Source organism: Narcine bancroftii, chromosome 11 (assembly GCF_036971445.1).
Source record: "Narcine bancroftii isolate sNarBan1 chromosome 11, sNarBan1.hap1, whole genome shotgun sequence".
Classification (NCBI taxonomy): Eukaryota; Metazoa; Chordata; class Chondrichthyes; order Torpediniformes; family Narcinidae; genus Narcine; species Narcine bancroftii.
The window spans coordinates 82,117,339-82,137,142 of record NC_091479.1 but is presented as its reverse complement, the minus strand read 5'-3'; the positions used below and the strand labels follow the sequence as shown (position 1 = coordinate 82,137,142).

At 37.1% G+C, this 19,804-nt stretch overlaps 1 protein-coding gene across 1 annotated transcript in view; it reads left to right on the top strand.

Moving 5' to 3' along the window:
• ada2a (adenosine deaminase 2a) overlaps positions 1–19,266 on the top strand; it is a 47,133-nt gene extending 27,867 nt beyond the window's left edge. Inside the window, exons 8-9 of the mRNA XM_069903708.1 lie at positions 16,453–16,655; positions 18,222–19,266. Of these exons, the coding sequence (XP_069759809.1) occupies positions 16,453–16,655; positions 18,222–18,333 (315 nt within the window). The 3' untranslated portion in view covers positions 18,334–19,266. The remainder of the gene's footprint in view (positions 1–16,452; positions 16,656–18,221) is intronic.
• Positions 19,267–19,804: the final 538 nt, after the last annotated feature.

Genomic DNA, 19,804 nt, shown 5'->3' with positions numbered 1-19,804 from the left:
TTCTCATTAAATATACACAGTGGCATTTCTCCCTTTTTTTTCTCCCCTACCCTCCCTCCCCCCTTCCCAGCCCCCTCCAAAACCAATAAATATTCAACATATACAATAAAACCATTAAACAATGTCATCACACAATGAAAAATAAACAAGCAAAATGTGTCATCTACTTTTACACACTGGATCAAGTCGTTTTAGGGGGTGGAGATCCGAGGCAAGCCCTCTCTGTTATGTTCCCAAATTTGTTCAAATAATGAGTCTTTATTTTGTAAATTATATGTTATTTTTCCCAATGGAATACATTTATTCATTTCCACGTACCATTGCTGTATTCTCAGGCTCTCTTCCATTTTCAAAGTTGACATTATACATTTTTTTGCTACTGCTAAGGTTATCATAATTTTTTTGTGCTTTATCCAATTTGAGGCCTAATTCCTTGCTACTTATGTTACTTAGAAGAAAGATCTCTGGAATTTTTGATTTATTATTTTTTGTGATTTTATTTAATATTTGATTTAGATCTTCCCAAAACATTTTCACTTTCTCACATGCCCAAATTGCATGTTCTGTTGTTCCCATTTCTTTTCTTACAGCGAAAACATCTATCTGATAATGTTGGATCCCATCTTTTAACTTTTGAGGCATGATATATAACCTATGTAACCAATTATACTGTATCATGCGTAACCTTGTGTTTATTATTTTCTTCATAGTTCCAGAACATAACTTTTCCCATGTTTCATTTTTTATCTTTGTTTAAATCCTTTTCCCACTTTGTTTGGGTTTATAGCTTATTTCATCCTTTTCCTTATCTTGTAGCTTGATGTACATGTTCATTATAAATCTTTTAATTATCATTGTGTCTGTAATCACCTATTCAAAGCTGCTTCCTTCTGGTAATCTCAGTCTATTTCCCAATTTATCCTTTAAATAAGCTTTCAGTTGATGATATGCAAACATTGTACCATGAGTTATTCCATATTTGTACTTCAACTGTTCAAATGCTAATAAATTATTTCCCAAAAAACAATTTTCTATTCTTTTAATTCCTTTTCTCTCCCATTCTCTAAAGGAAAGGTTATCTATTGTAAAAGGGATTATTGGGTTTTGTGTCGATAACAATTTTGGTATTTGGTAATTTGTTTTTTTTCTTTCTAAGTGGATCTTCTTCCATATATTAAGTAAATGATGCAATACTGGTGAGCTTTTATATTGCACCAGCTTGTCATCCCACTTATAAAGTATATGTTCCGGTACCTTCTCCCCTATTTTATCTAGTTCTATCTTAGTCCAGTCTGGTTTTTCCCTTGTCTGGTAAAAATCTGATAAATACCTTCATTGTGCTGCTCTATAATAATTTTTAAAGTTTGGTAACTGCAAACCACCTTGGTTATACCTCTCTGTTAATTTATCTAACGCTATCCTTGGTTTTCCCCCCCTTTCCACAAGAATTTCCTTATTATTCTTTTTAGTTCATTAAAGAATTTCTCTGTTAAGGAAATTGGTAACGATTGAAATAAGTATTATATCCTTGGGAAGGCATTCATTTTAATGCAATTTACCCTCCCTATCAACATTAGTGTTAATTCTTTCCAATGTTCTAAGTCTTCCTGCAATTTCTTTATTAGTGGCTGATAATTTAATTTAATATACCTATATTAGATAATATAGGTATATTATCTAACCTAATACCTAGGTATCGAATTGCTTGTGCTTGCCATTTAAATGGTGATTCTTTTTTAAATTCTGTATAATCCGCGTTATTCATTGGCATCACTTCACTTTTATTTGCGTTGATCTTGTACCCCGATATTTCTTATGTAATTCTTTTATTGATATTTCTGGTTCTGTTAAGTATACTATGATGTCATCTGCAAATAAGCTGATTTTCTACTCCTTTTTTTTAAATCCCTTTTATTTTATTTTCTGTTCTTATCAGTTCTGCCAATGGTTCTATTGCTAAGGCGAACAATGAAGGGGATAATGGACATCCCTTAATTTAAATTGGCTCGATACATATCCGTTTACTGTTACTTTTGACAACGGTCCATTATATAATGCTTTAATCCAATTAATATATTTTTCTGGTAGATTGAACTGCTGTAATTCTTTAAATAGTTCCATTCTACTCTGTCAAAGGCTTTTTCTGCATCTAAAGCACAGCCCCTGTTAACTTCTTATTTCCTTGATCTGCATGAATTAGATTATTAAGTTTACAGACATTATCTGCTGTTCATCTTTTCTTAATAAATCCAGTTTGATCTTCCTTTACTATTTTTGGTACACAATCGGCCAATCTGTTTGCTAATAATTTCGCTATTATCTTATAATCTGAGTTAAGTAGAGATATTGGTCTATATGATGCTGGTGTAAATGGATCCTTCCCCGTCTTTGGTATTACTGTAATTATTGCTGTCTTACATGAATCTGGCAAGTTTTGTGTTTTTTCTATCTGGTTCATTACTTCCAGGAGAGGGGGGATTAATAACTCTTTAAATGTTTTATAGAATTCTATTGGGAATCCATCCTCTCCAGGCGTTTTATTGTTCGGATGTTTTTTTAATATATTCTGTTCTTCCTCTATTTCAAATGGTTTTATCAGTTTGCTTTGTTCCTCCTTACAATTTCAGCAGTTCAATTTTAGCTAAAAGCTCTTCTATTTTATCAACAGGTACATGGTTGAGAGCGGTATGGAGTTTACGTATTGGGTGAAGGTCGATGGGCCTAGGCTGAAAAATAGTTTGGCACAGCCTAGATAAGGACGAAGGGGTCTGTTTCTGTGCTGTAATGTTCTATGTCTCTGTCAGATGATTTGAAGTGTTTTATGGAGACTGCTGATGGTATTTCTCTGTTGTCTGCCATTAGTAGTCATGTCTTCTGAGGTACAGAGGAGAGCAGGGATCATTGCTGCTGGGTAAACAGAGAAATGAAATGTGGTCTCTGTTTTTCCAGAATCTTGTCATGGACTTTTATTTATTGGGCTGCAGAGTTGTGCAGAAGGATCTAGGTCAGTGGAAGACTTTTAGTTTGGTGTGAGACCGTTCCTCATGTCCTTCAGTGAGGGAATTTATGGAGAGATTGGAGCTCTCTACCGAGTTCTTGAACCTTCACAGGAAAGCATCTTGCTCCACACACCTTGTCATGCTTTGGTGGATTGGCCACTTGGGATGGAGTTGAGGACCAAGTCTTGTTTGCTACATCCATGGGATGCACCCAACTACATTTCTGCCCTTGATTAACTCTCTTGAATTCTGCACTTTCAGTAGGATGGGGCCAGTGGTTTATTGGGGCCAAAGATGGTTTTGTCAGCACTGACATTTTTTTGTTCACTATATAGTCCTCATAGAGTTGCTGGATCCTCTCAAGTTTTGCCCATCGTCTGTTTCTGGCATCATTGGTTGGATTTCAGGTGCCTGTGTAGCCAGTATCACCTAGAGAGAAGCCTAGAGTTCTTCACATGTGTTGATGACGGTGGATCTCAGTGCAAAATAAGCTTGTTTCTTGGGGGCTCTTGGATTGTCTGAGTTGTTGTTTGAGAAATTTTTTATAGATTTTTGAGAACTTCAATGTTGATTTGTCTTCACTATTGACCTTCAACGTTTTAATTTTCCTTGCCCTTCTACGTTCAAGACGACGATCCATCACTTCTTGCCATTCATGGCCTTCTCCAGGCATAGTTATCGATGGTGAATCATTGAAGTACTGAGGCTATGATAGTGGAGCAATGCTCAGGCGAGCTTCAATAGTTGCCTACCGGGAGAGTTCTTTAACGTGGGGTGACCATTGCACAGGCGTTCTGGGCATGCTTGACGGAGGAAAACTCAGATCCAGTGGCAAAGGGGTCAAAAACTATTGGAGACCAGGCTCTACTGAGTGGATGTTAGCAAATCAGAATCTATTGTTGTGAACATGTCACAAAATTTCTTGTTTTGCGGCAGCTTCACAGTGCAAACATTTATATAAATCACCTTACAAAATAAATAAAAGTAGTTCAAGGAAAGGCAGTGTCTGTGGTTCATTGTTCATTCAGAAATTTGATGGCAGAGGGAAAGAAGCTGTCCTTGTTCCGCTGAGTGCTTGTCTTCAGGCTCTTGCACCTTTTTACTGATGGTAGCAGAGTGAAGAGGACATAGCCTGGGTGGTGGGGTCCCTTGAGGATAGACACTACTTTCATAATACAACATCTTGTAGATGTCCTCAAGCGATGAAGACTGGCGTCCATGATGTTGAAGACAGAGTTAACCCTCTGGAGTTTTTTCTAGTCCTGAGCATTGGTACCTCATTACCAGACAGTGATGCAATCAACCAGAATGTTCTACACTGTACATATATAGAAGTTTTCAAGAGTCTTGAGATTATACCTAAAGTCCTTACAAAGTATAGCCACTGGCGAGCATTCTTTGTGATTGCGTCAACATGGAGGCTCCTGGACAGATCCTCTTGAGATGTTGACACCCAGGAATTTGAAGTTCTTGACCCCCTCCTCTATTGATCCCTTGATGAGGACTAGTTCATGTTCTCCTGACTTCCTCCAGAAGTCCATACTCATCTCCTTGGTTTTGCTAATGTTGAGTGCAAGGTTGTTAGTGTGTCACCAATCATCTCGCTGATCTATCTCTCTCCTGTACGCTTCCACATTGCAGTTTATGATTCTCTTGACAACTGTGGTTTCATTGGCAAATTTGTAGGTACCAATGGAATTGTGCCTAGACACACAGTCATGGTGTAGAGTGAGTAGAGCAGGGGTCGAAACACACATCCAAGAGGGGTACTTGTGTTAATCATCAGTGAGGAGATTTTTTTTTTCAAATTCTTACTAACTTCCAATAAGGAAGTAAGTCAAGGATCCAGTTGCAGAGGATGATACTTGTTAACCAGCAGTGAGGGAATAAGGGTGCTGAAGGCTGAGCTGTAATCAATGAGCTGTTGCTATTTTCTAAGTAATCCAGAGCTGAGTGGAGAGCCAGTTATATTGCATCTGCTGTGGAGCAATGGTGATGATAGGCAAATTGCAGTGGGTCCAGTCCTTTGCTTAGGTATGTTAATTCTTGCCATGACTAAGTTCTCAAAGCATTTAATCAGAAGTAGATGTTAGTGCTACTGGGTGATGGTCGTTGACACCTCACCCTACTCTTCTTGGGCGCCAGGATGATTGATGCCTTTTTGAAGCAGGTGGGAACCTCCAACTGCAGCAGTGAGAGATTGAAAATGTCTGTGAACATTCCAGCTAGTTGGTTGGCACAGACTTTCAGTCCCTTGCGAGGTATGCTGTCAGGGTCCATTGCCTCCAGATAAGTGGCCTTGCATGTAAACATTGCATATGTGGACTCCATGATGATGAAGTCAGAATGAATTGGGACCACCAGGGTTGTCTGTCAGGAGACTATCCTCTGACAGTATTGGGCAGACATCTTCAGATGCCGTAAAACTTTTCGAGGTGACTTAATTCAGGATGGCTCCCACTTCTCAAGGTTGATGACTGGGTATGTGAGTGTGGAGAAAGTACAAATCACTAGGATTTGCACAAGTTAGCATCACTGGCCAGTGGAACCTTTTCAGAAAAGATGTACAAGAGAAAAATAGACTTTGCTGAATTGTGCCTGAAGTCAAATTGGTTGTTTATATTGATTCACAACTATAAATTGCTGGCTCATTTCTCTATCACAATCTTATTCAGTCAAGATCATATGGTTGCTAATTGGGCAATGGCTACCTACATTTCAAGATTTCAAGCACAGACATGTTCCACCTCTCAGACCTGGAATGATCCTCGGCCCATATATACATGGAACTGTATACTATATATATAGACATTTAAAAAAAATTGTTATCATGATGTGAAACTGCATAATAAGACGGATGAGCAGGAATTGTTCATTTAGAAAAATCTCAAGCCTAAAATAAAAAGGCATATCTGACCATTTAATTAGCTTTTCCTCGACAAATCATTATTTCCCCCAAATAAATAAAATCTGATTGGCAGAGCTATCGTGTAAATGAACACTAAAACTTGTACCTCTTTCTGGACAAGTTTCTTGATTATGGGCATTGATATTTGATATTGTATGGTACTTAACAGTGCAAAATGGCAACACAGTGTCTTGAAACTTGCATGTATATTTTAAAAAAAAACATGCTGGTGACTGGAATTAAAAACAAATTCTGAAATTGAACTAACAAAATTAAGCAAAGAAAAATCAAATGTGGAGCATTTGATCTTGTGTGAGTAATAGAGGTTGGAGAATAAAGGAAGGGTTGGGGAAACCAAAAATAATGTGCATTCAAGAGCAAGGAAAGGGGAAAAAATCAAAGTTGTGGATTGACGGTAGAGAAGATGGTGGTAATTTGGCCTGATGAAGCTTGTTGATTTTGTACATATATTCAAATTTGTTAACCTGCTTACTTCACCATCATTCCCTTGGGGAAATTGCATGCAATAATTGGGGCCAGAAATTTCAGTTCATAACAAAATACACAGGCAAAAAATGACCAAATAGAATGAGACAGGAATAATGCTTTGAGAAGTGTGAATGGGAGACTGTTAATGCGGTTTTTAAAAAAAACTAAAACTGCTCTCCTTTTAATTACATTTTGTTGAAGTGAAAGAAGTGTGTCAATGAAACTAAGCAAATTAAATCAGTTGTTAAAGGCAGCACCCATAATGGTATCGTGGATAATCAGACTGGCTGACATGACTCTGATGCAGAACCAGCAGGAAGTCCAGTTTCACTTCTCTTTTGGTGGTGATTAGATGGCCACAGCAATGGCAGGGCAGATTGCAGAAAATGCTAGCAGAGAACAAAGAAATCTCTACTTGCTCTTTGCTAGCCACAGTGAAAATATCACCCATACATAAATCAAAAATGAAACTTTAGTCATTTGTATATCTATAATTATTGTATTTGCTGGCATACAAGAATAACCCCCAGGTCTTGTATGTGAATTTAAAATTGAGCAGGTCGCTGGCTACTCTCCCAGCTTCAAGAAATCCATAGAGGTGCTGCAGCTGTCCAGGAAGCGGGCCCAGAGCTTCGACGGTCACCTCCCCTTGTGTGGCCTGTGCTTTCCAGAGCCACCATTCACTTCCCCCAGTGAGGAGGCAGACCATGGCAGCCCCCGCCAGCAGTGCAACGCTGTTTGTAGTACACACAGATGGTATGATCGACTCAGCTCGATAGGCCATTTGCTCACTGTCACCTGCCCCTGTGCTTTATTCAATTTGCTCGGGGATCTGCGCTCGTTGAACAAAGGCTCAGCGTAGAGCCTGATCACCGAGGCCCACTGTTCCCCTCAAGTGATCAATCGTCTACTCCCTGCAATGGTGGGCCCTGCCTTTTGCCCTGGTGACTGGTTTCTCCCCCTCCTGCCCTTGCACACCCAGGGATCCCAGTGCGCCTGTCAATCAATTGGAGTTTGCACAGTAGTGGTGAAGTGGCCTGAGCCTCGATATGTGGTGGCTGAAGGATGTGTTGCTCCTGTAGCTTGCCAGCAGTGGGCCACAAGCAAGCACAAGAACATAAGAAATAGGTGGTGGGGGGGGGGGCGTGGCAAGATGGCGTAGAGACTTGTAATCCCTGCCCTCTATGCTCAGACTTTTAAGTACCTATTTTTTTTAACCCTTTATTTTTAGTTTGATATTTTGGTGAGCCATTATGGCTCCTAATGTAAAAAAAATGTCTCCGTTACAAAAGAAAATAAAGATTTGAAGTGAAGAAGAATTGGGGCCTAAACAACTTGAAACAGCCTCGGTTCCGTTTTCAGCGATTTCCCCCAAGCTTCAACGATCACCAGTGGGGACAAAAGTTAAGGTAACAGCTACTCACCAGTCTCAAGATGGCGCTGGTTCGACCCATTTTGCGGAGGAAGGAGCGTGCTCCCAAGAAGTTGGGCACGAGCCTGGGTGCTTGTTACAAGGAATATCCCCATTGGAAGAGACGGGAGCGCGGAGGAAGAGGACTGTGACAGTAGATATGCAGCCTATAAAGACTGTGGGCTTGGGTAGTGCTGTTAATTACGGAGGACTCCATAATTTTATGAAAAGATGGTCTGCGTGGGGGGAGGGCAGCGACGACCCCCTAAGGAAGTCGGGGGGTCGTCGTTGGGTGTCCAAACTCGCAGCAAAATGACTAGAATGCTGCCTTTTGAAGTACAACTGGAAGAGGACTTACTCTACCACTGTACAGCAAATGGAAGAAGAGCTGGAAGAAAGTGAGTTACAAATTACAGAACTGGATTCTGCATTTCAAACTGCACCTCAGCCTGTTTATATGATGTTTGAAGGTATTGCTTCTTATTTGGATGTCATTACTGTTCAATTGAACCAGTTGGTTCAAATGAATACTGATATAAGTTCAGACCTAACTGTGGTTAAGGCAGAAGCTAAAGAAAATTGGGAAAACTTTTTTTAAAATTTGAACCTTCCTTTTCTGAATGTAAAACAACAGGTACAATCCAATACAGAAACGATAGTAAAGGTGGAAAAATCAGTTAAAGATTTAGGAGACCGGGAAAGAGAGTTAACAAAAAAAATAGACTATTTGGAAAATCAAAGCAGAAGAAACAATGTGAAAACTGTGGGTTTGCCAGAAGGTCAAGATCCTGTCAAATTTTTTAAAAATTGGATTCCCCAGATGTTAGGGGAAGAGTCTTTTCCTGATGGATTGGTATTGGAAAGAGCACATAGAGCTTTAAGAAGAACACCCTTACCTGGTCAACCTCCAAGAGCTGTGATAGTTGTTTGAACTATTTGGATAGCGAGACAATTCTTCGACTTGCAGTTCAAAATGGAAGACAAAGGCAAGCTCCAATGATGGTTCAGAATAATAGAGTTTTCTTCTACCCTGATTTGAGTCAAGATGTCATCAGATGCATACGTGAATTTAATCCAGTTGAAGATGTTTTATGGCGTAAAGGTTACAAATTTGTTGAAAGTGTTTTATGGAAACTATCAGTCTCAATTCTTTGAGAGTGAATATGAAGCAATGGTTTTTGCTAATTCGTTACCAGATGTCAGAGGACAAAGAAGAAGTCCACCATTATCTCCTAAAATAAAATCTGACGGTCTTGGAAATGGGAAAAATGGCAGAAGTGAAAAGAATGGGAATGGAAAGAGTTTACCTACTCTTGAAATGAGTTCACCATCTGGACTGGAATTTCAAGGCTGATTTTTTTTTTTGTAATATGTTAGTATTTTTGATTGGCTGGCTGGGGAGGAGGGGATTGCACTAACTTCTTTGTTAGTCATCAGCCACTAGTGGGTAATCCACACCCAGTTTTTTTTTTAGGGAGTTAATACCTTTTGGTAGTTCTTTTTTGTTGTTTTTCTTTTTTCTTATTAATGAATATTATTTTATTTGGAGGGCCTACATATTTTAATTTGGGTGTCCTATATATAATTTTTTTTCTCTCTTTCTTTGTTATTATTTTGTGATTATTTTTGGTATTTAGTAATTGTATTAAATATGTCAAATTTGAAATTTTTTACTTTTAATGTTCAGGGATTACCCGATCAAGTGTAAGTGATGTTTTGGCATATATCAAAAAGATGAAGATTGATATTGCTTTTTTACAGGAGACGCATTTGAATGAAAAAGAAAGTATGAAATTGAAGAGGGACTGGGTTGGACATGTTTTTTTTTTCTCCATTTAACTCCAAAGCTAAGGGAGTAGCACTTTTGATACATAAAAATTTATCTTTTGAATTACAATCAATGGAAATGAATGCAGGACGTATTCTTAAATTGAATTGTAAGATTGTTGATGGATTTTGGACTTTACTCAACATTTATGCACCGAATGTGGATGATGAAGCATTTATTTTGGATGCATTTTTGCTTCTGGGACAAGCTAATGAAAATGTTTTGGTTGGAGAAGATTTTAACTGTGTTTTGGAACCTTTATTAGATAAATCTCCAAAAAATGTTAAAAAATCCAAAATGGCAATTCAAATTCGAGCTTTGATGAAAGATTTTAATTTAGTGGACATTTGGCGACATCTTAACCCAACAGAGAAGGATTTCTCTTTTTATTCATTTAGATATGAATCTTTTTCCAGAATTGATTTTTTTTTTAGTATTGGCACATTTACAAGGGAAAATATTGCAAGCAGAATATAAAAGTAGGGTAATTTCAGATCATTCTTTGTTGTAGTTTACTTATGAGAGTTCGGAAAAAATTCATGCAGCTTATCGTTGGAGATTCAATACGATGTTGTTTAAAAAAAAAAAGCGGAATTTATTGATTTTAAAAAACAAATCAATTTCTTTTTGGAAGAAAATGTTAAATCCGTTCAGAGTAAATTTATATTGTGGAATGCTATGAAAGCTTACTTGAGAGGTCAAATAATTAGTTATACCTCTTAGGTTAAAAATAATTATTTGACCGAGAGCCTTGAATTAGAGAAACAGATTGATGAATTAGAAAAGGAATTTCAGAGAGATGTGACAGAAAATCAGAAGATAGAGTTGTCTAGATTGAAATTGAAATCCAATACGTTGCAATCTTATCAATTTGAATGCTTGATTAATAGATCTAAACAACGGTATTATGAATGGGGTGAGAAAGCACATAGGTACTTGCATGGCAGTTAAAGAAAGAACAGGTATCAAGAGTTATTAATGCAGTTAGACGAAATTCGACTGTTACTTACAAACCTTGTGAGATTAATGATGAGTTTCATTCATTTTATAAGAATTTATATACCTGAGGAAAAACAGGAGAGCGGATCGATTGACTCTTTTTTATCGATGTTGAAATTACTGGTATTAGGAGAAGAAGACATATTGGAGCTGGAAGCTCCTTTTACTGATTTAGAAATTAAATTGGCTATGTTGGAAATGCCGAATGGAAAATCACCTGGTGATGATGGGTTTTCGGTTGAATTTTATAAGGTATTTTATGATGATTTATCTACAGTGTTTGGAGATGTGTTATGACAGATTAATGATCATTATGATCTACCTGAATCATGCTCTAGTGCCTTAATTACTGTAATTCCTAAGAAGGATAGAGATCCGTTGAAGGTGTCTTCATTTAGACCAATTTCTTTGTTAAATGTAGACTATAAAATAATAGCTAAAGTATTAGTGAATCAATTGGCTAAATTTTTACTTAAGTTGATACATGTTGATCAAACAGGTTTCATAAAGAATAGATATGCTTCAGATAATATTCTTCGAGTGATTAGTTTGATTAATAAATATCAACAGTGCCCTGACCATCCGATGGTGATATCTCTCGATGAAGAAAAGGCTTTTAATAGAGCTAGTGGAATTTTTTATTTAAAATTTTAGAGAAATTTAAGTTTGGTCCTTCTTTTATTGGTTGTATTAAAGCTTTATATAATAAACCAATAGCCAGGGTATTGACAAATGGTCAGATCTCGGAACCTTTTAAATTAACTCGTTCAACTCGACATGGTTGTCCTTTGTCTCCAGCTTTGTTTGTGTTAGTAACTGAACCTTTAGCACAGCTGATATGACAAAATACACAGATACAAGGTATGAGAATTTTAGATGAGGAGTATAAAATTAATCTATTTGCTGACGATGTACTGGTGTATTTAACAAACCCAGCTCAGTCACTTTTACACTTGAAGGAATGTTTAACACAATATGGATCTTTGTCTGGATATAAAGTTAACTGGGAAAAAAGTGAAATTTTACTGATAGGTGAAGGAGATTATTCAGTTTATAAGAATATTATTAATTTGAAGTGGACTGATCGAATTAAATATTTGGATATAAATGTGGATGTTGATCTTTATATAAATTAAATTATGTACTGTTAATGAAAAAGATCAAAGCTGATTTGATTAAGTGGAAGGATCTTCCTATAAATTTAATTGGAAGAATAAATACAATTAAAATGAATATCTTTCCACGTATACAATATTTGTTTCAGTCAATTTCATGTTTACTTAATAAGAATTTTTTTCGAGATTTAAATAAAATGGTTAGGGAATTTTTATGGAAGGGTAAATTTCCGAGAGTAGCTTTGAATATGTTAACTTGGAAATATGCATTTTCAAAATTATTATGAGGCAGCTCAATTAAAATTTCCGAGGGTAAATTTCCGAGAGTAGCTTTGAATATGTTAACTTGGAAATATGCATTTTCAAAATTATTATGAGGCAGCTCAATTTAAATTTATTAGTTCTTTAATGGATTTGGAACGGCCCCCTAGTTGGGCTAAAATTGAAATGGTGAATATTTTTGAATTTGAAATACATCAATTTTTGTTTTGGTGGAATTTAAATTTATTACAACAATATAATGTGCATATACTAAAGCATTTAATGAAGTTATGGATGAGGAAAAATAGAATGATAATTTCTAAGGGTAAATTATTGACTTTAACACCGTTATATAATAATCAACTTATTCCTTTTTCAATGTATAATCAATGTTTATTACATTGAAAATCTAAAGGTATAAAAAACTTGGGGATTGTTTTAAAGAAGGTAAATTTTTATCCTTTAATCAAATGAGGGAAGATTTTGGTATTAATGAGAATTGTTTATTTGTTTATTATCAACTTCGATCTTTAGTAAAACAAATATTTGGTAGAGTTATGATTTTACCTAAATTGACTAAATTTGAATCTTTTCTTGTGATTGTACCAAAGAAGGGATATATTTCATTGATGTACCAAATATTACAGGAAAGTATGGAAAAAAAGGAATGGGATAGATCTAAGATTAAATGGGAAAAGGATATTAACCTTATTTTTTCTGAGGATGACTGGCTAGATATCTGTCATGATAGTGTTGCTAGATTGATAGATGTTCGCTATACAATGGTTAATAACAATTTTTTACATCAATTATATTTAACACCTGAAAAGTTTTTTTTAAAAATGTGGTTTTAGTGAATCAGACTCTTGTTTTAGATGTGGTAATTTGGTTGGAACATTTTTTCATGCTGTTTGGTTATGTGTACATATACAATCTTTTTGGAAAGCAATTCAATTGGTTTTTGGAACATTTGTATCAGATTAAAATACTTCTAGACCCGACAATATTTTTGTTGGGTAAGTTGAAGCCTTTGAAAGATTTGAGATTAGACAAATTTCAGATTGCTTTTGTATTTTTAGCTTTATCTGTAGCAAAAAAATGTATAGCAAGTACACGGAAAAATGCTAATGTGATTGATATTAATAGATGGCAAAATGAGATGAAAACTTGTTTGGTAATGGAAAAAAAACTATGTTTTTCATGATAATTATTTTTTTCTTAAGTGGTCTTTATATTCAGAATATTTACATTTAAATTTACCTTGATTAGATTTTAGTAAATATATTTCAGTTTTTTTTTGGCTCTCCAAAAGAGAGCTGGCTGAGAGGGGGAGGGGTTCTTTCTTTTTTTTCTCCTTTTTTATGTATAAATTTTTTTTATTGTTCACAATATGTACTTTTTTTAACTCTATGTAATAACCTTGTTGAATGAATAAATAAAGTTGTGAAAAAAAAAGAAATAGGAGCAGGAGTCAGCCATCCAGCCTGTCGAGCCTGCTCTACCATTCAATATGATCATGGCTGATCTGATCATTGATAACTCCACCTACTTGCCTTTTCCCCATATCTCTTAATTCCTTTTTAATGTAACTGAACCTTAAAAATGTTTAATGAAATAGCCTTATCTGCTTCCATGGGCAGACAATTCCACAGATTCACTACTCTCTGGGGGAAAAAGATTTTCCTCATCTCAGTCTTAAATCTACTCCCCTGAATCTGAGGCTGTGTCCCCTAAATCTGGGCTCACCTACCAATGAAAACAATGTTCCTGCCTCTCTTATCTATCCCTTTCATAATTTTATGTTTCTATAAGATCTCCTCTCATTCTTCTGAATTTGAGTGAGTTCAATCCCAGGCAATTTAGAGTCTCCTCATGGGTGAACTCCCTCATCTCCGGGATCAATCTGGTGAACCTCCTCTGGACTGCCTCCAAGGCCAGTATACCCTTCCTCAAGTATGGAGACCAGAACTGCGGCCTGAACAGTACCTTGTACAGTTGCAGCATGACCTCCCTGCTCTTGAATTCAATTCCTCTAGCAATGAAGGCCAACATTCCATTTGCCTTCTTAATAACCTGTTGAACCTGCAATCCAACTTTTTGCGATTCATACACAAGCACTCCCAGGTCCTTCTGCACTACAGCATTCTGAATTTTTTCACCATTTAAATAATAATCTGCTCTTTTATATTTCCTACTAAAGTGGATGACCTTGCTTTTACTAATGTTGTACTCATCTGCCAGACCTTTGCCCACTCACCTAACCTAAGTATATCCTTCTGCAGCCTCTCCACATCCTCTGTACAATTTGCTTTTCCACTCAATTTAGTATCATTTGGAATCTTGGCGACACGACACTCTGTCCCCTCTTCCAAATCACCAATGTAAATGGTGAACAGCTGCGGGCCCAGCCCAGACCCTTGAGGCCCCCCACTTCCCACTGTCTGCCAATCAGAAAAACACCCATTTATCTCGACTCTCTGCCTTCTGTCAGTTAACTAATCCTCAATCCATGCCAATATATTTTCCCCAGCTCCATTCATCTGTATTTTATTCCTAAGTCTCTTCTGCAGCACCTTATCAAATGCCTTCTAGAAATCCAAATGTACAACATCAATCTGTTCCCCTCTATCTACCGCACCCATTATATCCTCAGAGAACTCCAGCAAGTTCGTCAAACAAGACTTGCCCTTTCTGAATCCATGCTGCATCTGCCTGATGGAATCCCTTTGTTCTAAGTGTCTCGCTATTACATCCTGAATGACAGCTTCAAGCAATTTTCCTGACTACAGATGTTAAGCTAACTGGCCGATAGTTACCCATCTTCTGCGTGACATTTGCTGTCTTCCAATCTGCTGGGACCTGCCTAGAATCCAAAGAATTTTGGTAAATGACTACCAACGCATCGACTATAATCCCTGCCATATCCTTCAGTTCCCTCAGGACCAGGGGATTTGTCCACTTTCAATCCCATTAGTTTGCTCATCACTATCTCTTTTGTAACAATTATTTTATCGAGGCCCTCACGTCCCTTCACATCCCTATCACCACTCTTTGGCATGCTGGATATGTATTCCACCGTGAAGACTGACACAAAATATTTGTTCATTGACTCGGCCATTTCCTCATTACTCAATATCAATTTCCCTTTCTCATTTTCCAAGGGACCTATGTGCTTCCATTTTATATACTTAGACATTTTTTTGCTATCTGTTTTTATATTTTGTGCTAATTTACCTTCATAATCCTTCCCTTATTTTTCATTTAGTTCTCCTTTGTTGCCTTTTAAAGTTTTCCCAATCTTTCATTTTCACACTACTCTTGGCTACTTTGAACATGAGCTTTTAATTTTATACTTTATTTCCTTAGTTAACTAAGGCTGGTTCTTCCCTCTCTTACTACTCTTATTTTTAATGGGAATAGATTTTTGTTGAGCACTGTGAAAAATCTCTTTGAAAGTCTTCCACTGTTCCTCAACTGTTCTGCCAACTAGCTTGTGCTCCCAGTCCATGCTGACCAATTCCTCCTTCATCCTGTTGTAGTCTCCTCTGTTCAAGCATAATACACTAGTTTTAGATCTAACTCTTGCACCCTCCATCTGTATTAGAAATTCAATCATACTATGATTGTCTTTTTCCAAGAGAGTACCTAACTACTAGATCATTAAGCATGGGTGCCTACCTGTCTTCGCCCTTTTGCCAACTTACTTGTAAATAAATTTAAAAATCTTAAGTATTCCCTGCTGAAAAGGGGCGGGGGTGTGGCAGAGCAGGGTCCTTGTATGCCATCAAATATGGTACTTTCATCAGGCTAGAGTATCATTCAGTATTGGGCTTCAAATTCTTTGTAGAGTCCCATGTTGGATCTTTTTTAATTTCATCACTTGAACTGAACCAAAGTAAGTGTTGATCCATCATAAGAAAATTTGCTTCTGGACACTATAATAATCCAAAAATAAATATTACCATTTATAGTCAACATTAGTGTTTGATAGTGACCCCTGGGGGTCAATGGGACTATCTAAGGGGTTGATATATGCCTGAGGGTTGAAAGGGGATCAATTGAACTTTTGATGTTGAAAGCAGGGGCGTTTCTATGTAAAATCGCACCCATGGTAGGGATGACCAACCTGATGATTGTGGTAAAACTCTGGTGGGAGATGGCCTTGGTGGTTGCCACGTTGTATTTGATTTTGGCCATCTAATAAGTTGAGAGTGAACGACAGGATGAGGAATGGTGGATGGTCAGCGCCATCAATCCCCCACACCTTGGACAGCACAGCTACCATTCCCCACCGCCCCTCCTGGCATACAAAGAACACTTCAGTACCTGGGGGTCGATAGGGATCAAGGACTCCATGAAGGATCAATGGTCTAAACGGTTTGGGGGGGCCCTGATTTAATGTAATTCTTGTATGATTTTCTCGTGGTTTTTCTTTATTATAGGTGCTTATGCTGGTCACTGATCTGCGAAATCATCCGGCGGCAAACCTAATGGCAGAAGGACATCCTATGGTTATTAGTGCTGACGATCCAGCTGCTTTTGGGGCCTGTGGTTTATCGTATGACTTCTATGAAGCTTTTATGGGGATAGGAGGTGTGAAAGCTGAGCTAACTACACTGAAGCAGTTGGCTCTCAGCTCCATCAAGTAAATACATTTTTTTTTTAAGGAAAAATCTTTGTTCAGGTATCAGAAGTAGATTGTATAATTGATTCCAGTATTTCCTTTCTAATGCTTAGGCACTCACCTAGTCCAGCCAAACCCCCATTAACATCATGATCCCACTCTGTTGCAAATATGTGTGTATCATACCAAAGATCCCAATGCCTTGGTGTTGATCTGTCTGCAATCACTTCATAGAATGTATACAGTATCTCATCTGATGGGCTTGTTGATTAAAATGTATTGCAAAGCACATGGAAAGTGTCTCCACCTGGTCATTGCCTTTTTATAAAAGCACTTTACAATTAGTACAAAACTATAAAACAGCTGTCGTGCAGTGACAGATAATGTAGTGACACCTTCATGATGTGTTGAATTATTGGGTGAGATTATGTGGTGAAGTCTTAGATGATTCTCTCAACATTATGACTTAAAGACTAAGAAATTACCAAATCACATATTAATGTCTTCAGCTCAGCAGTTGGTTAAAAAAAAAAGCCAACAATTACACACATTGATGCCATAATGTGTTGTTATTTTGTTGGGCAATCTTTATGCAATTCTACCTATAAACCAGAGTCTGCCATTTTATAAAGTAATTATTACCTGACGACTTTGGTCTACAGGAATCCTTTCCCCATTTCTGTCACTTAAAATGTGTTTTTCTCACTTTTCTAGTTTTGATGAATGGTTTATACCTGGAAACATTGATTCTATTTCTCCCATAAATACTGCTTGATCTATTGATACTTCCAGCATTTTGGTTTTGTTTGAGATTTATAGCATCAGCTTAATTTTGATTCATCTATTTCTATGTTGGGGAAAGAAATGCCATTAGCAACATTTGAGATCCCAACAAATCAGCAGTGGTATCATGTTATTATGCCCCTTTTTTCTGGGGGGGGTGGTTCCTGGAGGAGTCACCATTGCACTCTACATGAATAATTTCCCTTGAATTCTGCACCACAAAGAATTGCATTGTTAAAAAGGCTAAATAATAGTAGTTGCATGTTCTACTTAATTTCCAAAACTGGTTCCCTTCAAGTTGGCCTTACTGACGAGGAATGGATTTCTAAGATGATACTTTTGGTTTATTCCAACATCTATTTCCCAGTCCAATAAAGCTTGGTAAGGCAGGAACAGCTTTATTGTGGTAACCTTCATTGCCATATTGAAGACCATTCGCACTTGGATTCAAATTAATCAAAGTTAATGGATTTTTAGGGTACAGCCCCACAAGAACATAATTTAGTTCCTCTGTCTCAGCAATTAAATTCTATAAGCAAGAAGATCTTTTCATGCTCTATCAGTGCTTTTTGGAACATTTGAATGTGGAATTATAAGGGAAGAATTTAAAAGGTTACTGGCAAAGGAACCTACTTCCAGCAGGCAGCTTTAGTCAAGCATTAGGATTAACAGACGTTGATGATCTCACCCCTATGACCTTCCCCTTCTCTCTGATGTTACCTTTATTTGTGCATTGTTGTATATGAATGTCTGCTTTTTATTTGGATGACCTGCCAGGATATTTACTGACTTTTGTGTTTCCAGGTACAGTGCAATGTCTGTTAAGACGAAAGCTGAATGCATCAAACTCTGGCTGAGAAAATGGGATGAGTTTTTGGATGAAGTTCTTGACATGTCCAACCGGGATGAGCTGTGAGAAAATCACAGTTGAGTGAATGAACTTGATCTCAGGAAAATTGATTATTTTTAATCATTTTGAAAATGGATAATTTCAGCAATCTCTTAGATTCCTTCACTCCATTTCATTCCTTGCATCATGGCCTTCCATGCAACTTCTGACACCGATCTGCTACTGTCACACTGCCTCCATTATTGGTGGCTGTTCTTTTAGCCAATAAGTCATTACCTTTAGGAACATTATAAAGTCTACCTTGGGGGGGGGGGGGGGGGAAATGTTCAAGTGCTGTTTGCTGCACCCTGATCACTTTTAAATTTAAAATTAGAAATACAGCATGGTAACAGGCCCTTCCAGCCCACAGGCCTGTGCCACCCAATTAAACCCAAATGACCGACAACCACCGGTGCATTTTGAATGGTGGGAGGAAACCTGAGCACCCGGAGGAAACCCACTCAGACACGGGGAAAGCATATGAATTCCTTGCAGTGCTGGAATCAAACCCTGTTCGATGGCACTGTAAACGCATTGTGCTAACTGCTACGCTAACTGTGGTGCCCTCCTGTTATTTATTTTTTCTCCTCTTCTTGCAATCTATACACTTTGTCCTCCCATTCTCTTTTTTTTTAAATTTTTTATTTTTCACACCATAAATCACAATAGCCATGATATACACTTTTTCTTTTTCACACATTTACAGTGACTTTTTCTCCTCCCTCCTCCCAAGCCACCCCCCCACCCCCCCCCCCTCATCCATTTTAGGTATACAATCTAGGTTGCATTAATTCAGTCAGACAATGTTGTCATTCAACAAAAATACACCAGAAATTCTACAGAGTCCATTCTTTTCTTTCCTTCTCCTTCCATCAACTTAGGTAATGTTTGTCCCCGGTAGGTTTTCGCTATTGTATTTAATGTAAGGCTCCCATACTTGTTCGAATATTTCAATATTATTTCTTAAACTATATGTTATTTTTTCTAATGGAATACATTTATTAATTTCTATATACCATTGTTGTATTTTCAAATTATCTTCCAATTTCCAGGTTGACATAATACATTTTTTTGCTACGGCTAGGGCTATCTTAACAAATCTTTTTTGTGCATCTTCCAAGTCAATTCCAAATTCTTTATTTTTTTATGTTACTTAGGAGAAAGATCTCTGGATTCTTTGGTATATTGTTTTCTGTTATTTTATTTAATATCTGATTGAGATCATCCCAAAATTTTTCTACTCTCTCACATGTCCAGATTGCATGAATTGTTGTTCCCCTTTCTTTTTTACATCGAAAACATCTATCAGATACTGTTGGGTCCCATTTATTTAACTTTTGCGGTGTAATGTATAGTCTGTGTAACCAATTATATTGTATCATATGCAGCCTCGTATTTATTGTATTTCTCATCGTTCCAGAACATAATTTCTCCCATGTTTCCTTTTTTATCTTTATATTTAAATCTTGTTCCCATTTTTGTTTAGTTTTACCATTTG